Below are 6,022 nucleotides of genomic sequence, written 5' to 3'. Positions count from 1 at the left end.
TGCGTACCTTGCAAGGTCTTCATGCCCGTCAGACAATTTTCATTTGACCTCGACCTCATTTCATGGATCAGTGAACAAGGTTAAGTTTTCGTGGTCAAGTCCATATATCAGATACTATAAGCAGTAGGTCTACTATATTTGGTATATGGAATGATTGTAAGGTGTACCTGTCCAACTGGTATGTGTCATCTGACCTTGACCTCATTTTCATGGTTCAGTGGTCAAAGTTAAGTTTTTGAGTTTTGGTCTTTTTTTCTAATACTATATGCAATAGGTCAACTATATTTGGTGTATGGAAATATTTTATGATGTACATGTCAGTCTCGCAGGTTTTATTTGACCTTGACCTCATTTTCACGGTTCATTTCCCAGTGTTAAGTTTTTGTGTTTTGGTCTGTTTTTCTTCAACTATAAGCAATAAATCAACTTTATTTGTTGTATGGAAGGATTGTAAGGTTTATATGTCTGTCTGGCAGGTATCATCTGACCTTGACCTCATTTTTATGGTTCATTGGTCAATGTTAAGTTTTCATGGTTAAGTTTGTTTCTTAGATACTATAAGCAATAGGTCAACTATATTTAATGCATACATTGATTGTATTGTGTACATGTCTTTCTGGCATGGTTCATCTGACCTTGACCTCATTTTCATGGTACTTTGGTCAATGTTAAGTTTTCTTGGTTAAGACTGTTTCTTAGAAACTATAAGCAATAGGTCAACTATGTTTGGTTTATTGAATGATTGTAAGGTGTACATGTATTTCTCTTTTGGTTTATCTGACCTTGACCTCATTTTCTTGGATCATGTTAAGTTTATGTGTTACTTGTAGTAAAGCTTTATATTTAGGACTATCAACATAAAATCAATGGTTAGTAAAGAAGGCGAGACATTTCAGCATGTGCACTCTGGTTAGAATTGGGATTTTCCCTGTTTGATTTCAAAGCTAGTTTTCATTTACGAAGAATCGATGGTTACATTTAAAAATTCTAAAACTAAAGCTGACGTATTGTGTAGATTTTTCCAAAAAAGAACGCATTGATCTGTTGCCTAGTTAAATATGTGTATTGGAAAATAGACAAAAAAAGCCATACAGAAATGTATGTTTTTTCTTGCTGTCGAACATAATATACTTGCAGCAAAATATTTCCTACTAAGAAGTGTTTCTTTTCCATAACTCTTTCTTAAGCAAACAATTATGTGTCATTAATTTCAATTTTAAAACTTCTTGATTGAAATAGATCGCACAAAGATACTATATGAACTATTGTTGCACTCACCTGGAGTGCAAAACTGAATAGTTTATAATCACAACTATAAAAAAGATCACAATAAAAACCGACTGAACTATGTTTATTATTTGTATTTTGAAGCTAGCGATTCTTCGTACAGTTTTCGAAGCAATGCATTTTTCTCTCACGTAATAGATTTTTTTTTAATTTTAGAATAACATAAAACGGTACCAATTTTAATGCACAAGATGCGCATTTCTGTCCCTAAAGTGATGCTCGAGGTCAAAATATTTGAGTATCCAAAATGTAATACAAATTTTGAAGAGCGGATCAAACCAAAAAAAGATATGTCTGAATTTATATTTGCTAAAATATCAATAACATTCATTGAATATCCTTCCCATTTGAGTTAAAGGTTATATATACTAGTATCGAATTATTCTTTCTTTGATATTAAAAAAATATATATTGTGTAAAGCAACTTATAGCTCCGATGCAGATTGTATACTGATTTGTATGAAAAAGAGAAGCGAAAGATACCAAATTGATATTCCAACTCATAAGTCGAAAATAAACTGACAACGACATGGCTAAAAAAGAAAAAGACCAACAGACAAACAATAGTACAAAAAGCACAACATAAAAAACTAGACTGAGCAACACGAACCCCACCAAAAACTGGGGGTGATCTCAGGTGCTCCGGAAGGGTAAGAAGATCCTGCTCCACATGTGGCTAAAATCAAATTATAAGCGAGAGGCGAAATATACCAAAGGGACATTCAAACTCATAAGTTGAAAATAAACTAACAACGCCAGGGCTAAAAAAAGAAAACAACAAACAGACAAACAATAGTACACAAAACACAACATAGAAAACCAAAGACTGAGCAACACGAACCCCACTAAAAATTAGGGGTGATCTCAGGTGCTCCGGAAGGGTAAGGAGATTCTGCTCCACATATGGCACCCGTCGTGTTGATCATGTTAGTACAAACCCGGCAATAAATCTAATTCGGTAGGTCACATTCTGGAAAAAGTGGACGGGATTGTAGTTACGACATTTGGAACATATCCGCTATCATCTGTGAAACGGATATTCCATAACGGTCAACTAACTCGTGAAGGCGTCCGTAATATTTACGAAGGGATGTTTTCAACTTCACCACTTGGGACTCTTGGTTTAATAGCTTCCCTGTGCGCAGCAACCCTCTATCAAGGAAATCACGTTAGGAAATACAAGCCCTGGATGAACGTATCAACTGGGAGACATATACTGCGTATGCAGGCGCTGCTGGAATGTTGCTACATAGAAATGGAAAGTTCACAATTGGAAATCTGAAATCATCTCTTTTGTCGTAAAGTTTTGTTTTCAACCGACCTTCATTGTTAATTTCTAGATGTAAGTCAAGATATGAGGCAGACTCAACTGTATCTGCTGTATCCTTTATCTCAAGTTCGATGGGGTAGATGCGTTCAACATAGTCATTTAAGTTTGTATTATTTAGGGAGAGAACATCATCTATATAAAAATAGATATATAATTATATAGAAATATATGCAATGTTGGGATCTATCGTCTCGATGAAAAATTTTGGTCAAATTGTTGAAATAGAGAATTCTATTCAAATTATTCCATTTGCTTAATTTCTCTATAAAAAACTAGGTGAATGCATAACAAATGTCATGTGATACAAACTTTCCAATCTCCACGTTGAAACAGAGACATATATACACATATATGTCTCTGGTTGAAACAATAACTATCCTAGAATCTCCAATCGTTGGCTGATTATTTCGATGCGCATTTTTTTTTCTTAGAAATTATCATGTACCTGGTATTCCTAACTAATACACCTCTTATTAAAATTTGTATAATTACCAACTTTTGAATGTAAGTTCCCTATTGTGTGTCAAGTAATGATGTTGGTACATCAAGCTTGTTTAAGTTTTTTTAAATATACGCGCTTGAAACACTATATCTTATACCACGTGACAGTGTTGGTCTTTGTTATTCAAATGATGCAATAGAATGACACTGTCATGTGAAACGGGTGTATTCAAATGTGATTATTTGTTGGTTAGTATATTTTTCATAGCTTTTCTATTTCATTTTTATAGGAAATATTATTGAAATAACCCTTTTTAATAATATTTTGTTTTCTAATTTTACAATATTATCATTTACCCAAGTTTTGTATTCTACTTCCCTATTTTTGCTGTCTGCTATCTGGTAATAGAAGGCTCAACTAGAGGCTAAACATTCTCTTATCCTGTGGTATTTTTGACGAATGTTGTTCTAAATGCAATCATAAAACATCGCATAGTTTTTTTTTACCTGAAACATTAAAACAGTAACAAAACGAAAGAAATTAGTTAGTATAAACATATTCGAAATAAAAATAAATGCATATTGAAATTGCAATTAGTGAACAAGGAAAACAAACGCATGTTTTTTTTTACAATTTGTTATTTATTTTCCATAAGTACATTATTGTTTGATTAAACAATTTTGTCGTTCAAAAACGATATGCATAGATAGTCATGCATGCTAAAAAGCTAATTTTGATTGTTATATGGCGATACATAAACTTAATCGTATAAAATATTTAGTTACTTATAGTAATCAAAGTATTCTTTTTTCATAACCAGATGTGTTGAGATATATGGCTTCATTCATTCCATGTGGACCTTGTGGTCACGAAGGTAACACGCAGACTGCAGAGCAATGGTGCACGGATTGCAACGAAGGGTTTTGTAATGTATGTGAAAAGGCACATAAGTCAATGAGAATAACGAGAGACCACAATTTGATCGTAATCGAAGACTACCGTAAAATTGAAAATGTGAATGTTTGTATTCAGTGCGAGGAGCACGGGTCCAAACTGGAGATGTATTGCAAAGTACATGAAAAGGCTATTTGTATTGCATGCTTTCCAACGAAGCATAAAGAATGCTCAGACGCCATAATTCCTCTTGCAGAAGCAGCGAAAAATGCAAAGACATCAACTGCTCTGACGGACTTGGAACATACAATTAACGAAACATTAGTAAACATACAAAAATGTCTTAATGATCGCAAGGCTGCAACCGAAAGAATCGAAATACAAGAAAAAATCATCAAGAAGCGTATTTTTGATACGAGGGAAGCTATAAATAAACATTTAGATGATCTGGAAAGAAAATTATTAAATGAGTTGACAACAATACATACTTCTTCTAAATCAAAATATTGGACAATACAGAACCAGCTAAATGAAATGGAAAAAGAAATTAAACGCTTCCAAGAACAAACATCTCAACTGAAACGTTTTGCTCCCGACATACAGGTATTTTTAAGTACACATCAGATGAATAAAGAAATACACGACGAGGTAAAGTCTATAACAAAAGCCTTATCTTCCGTTAGGAATTACAACATAGAAATAGAGATACACCAGGGTATTACTTCACTGTTGAAAGATGTCGACTACTTTGCTAGAGTAAAAGTCGACGAAAGTAACATCAACTGTCCATTCAAGGATTCAAAAATCGATCAAGCCCAAATACAAGTACCAACAAGACAGCAAGTACCAACTACAAGATCTGTTCATAATACAAAGCTAAAGCTGCGAGAGAAGGTCACAATTGAGCAAAAAGGAAAGACAATGGATATTACAGGATGTGCAATATTGGCAAATGGTAACTTATTGTTTGCTGACAACGCTGGGAAGAATGTACTTATGGAGTATGATGAATTCGGACTTTTTATCCGTGATATACCCGTCTCTGGAAAGCCATGGAATCTGACAGTAATAGAAACTGATCAAATAGCTGTTTCTTATAACACTCTGAACTACATCGAAGTTATAGATTTAAAGAAAATGACCGTTCTAAAAACAGTGAGATTAAAAAACCACTGTCGGGGGATATCACACAGTGATGGAAAGATTTATGTTGTAGTGTTCTGTGAAGGAATCGTGGTGTTGGATATGGAAGGAACTATACTTAATACAACCCAGTGTGACATGTCTGTGTATAATATCACGACGAACGAAGACAGAATCTACTACACCGCGCCTATTACGAATACTGTTTACTGTTGTACTACAAGTGGAAACAATATATGGAATTTTAAGGATAAATCACTTACTGCCCCGGGCGGCATTGCCACTGACAGTGCCCAAAATGTACTTGTTTTGGGTATACATTCTAATAACCTTATGATATTGCAAAATGATGGGAAAGTTAGGAAAACATTACTTACCCGAGCAGACGGACTTGAAAAACCCGCACGTCTATATTACAACAAGGAAACGAACATATTACTGGTGTGCAACAAGCACGACGGAATTGCTTTTTTATACAGTGTTATGTTTGATTAAATGCGTATTGCTGATGCTGACTGTAGTTAGCGTGTGCACCTGTAAACGAGTACAATGGTATAGATCCACCTGATATGAAAATAGAAAGATGTGGCATGATTGCCAATGAGACAATTCTCCACCAGTGACCAAATGACGCGAAACTATAGGTACCGTACGGCCTTCAAAAATGAGCAAAAACCCATACCACACAGTAAGCTATATAAGGCCCCGAAATGACAAATGCAAAACAATTCAAATGAGAATTTTTGTACTCAACAATAAATGAAAATATATAGATATTTAGAGTAGTTATGAATATATAATGTGTTTTCAGTCGTGTATCACCTTCACTGGTGATCCAATGGATAGATTTGTCGTAGAGTTGTCACTTGTTTAGGCGTATCAAAATAATTATTTCTGTGACTGTATCTTACGATCCTTTACGATAG

General features: G+C 34.3%; 1 protein-coding gene across 1 annotated transcript; it reads left to right on the top strand.

Annotated features, from left to right (window-relative positions):
- The first annotated feature begins 3,259 nt into the window (after positions 1-3,259).
- On the top strand, positions 3,260-5,606 carry LOC127738863 (uncharacterized). The gene is made up of 2 exons (XM_052250316.1): positions 3,260-3,307; positions 3,880-5,606. The coding sequence occupies exon 2, from the start codon at positions 3,894-3,896 to the stop codon at positions 5,589-5,591; it is 1,698 nt and encodes a 565-aa protein (XP_052106276.1). The 5' UTR covers positions 3,260-3,307; positions 3,880-3,893; the 3' UTR covers positions 5,592-5,606.
- The last annotated feature ends 416 nt before the right edge of the window (positions 5,607-6,022 follow it).

This window comes from Mytilus californianus, unplaced genomic scaffold (genome assembly GCF_021869535.1).
Source record: "Mytilus californianus isolate M0D057914Y unplaced genomic scaffold, xbMytCali1.0.p SCAF_4, whole genome shotgun sequence".
Classification (NCBI taxonomy): domain Eukaryota; kingdom Metazoa; phylum Mollusca; class Bivalvia; order Mytilida; family Mytilidae; genus Mytilus; species Mytilus californianus.
The sequence above is the reverse complement of the archived record's forward strand: the minus strand, read 5'-3'. Positions and strand labels throughout refer to the sequence as shown.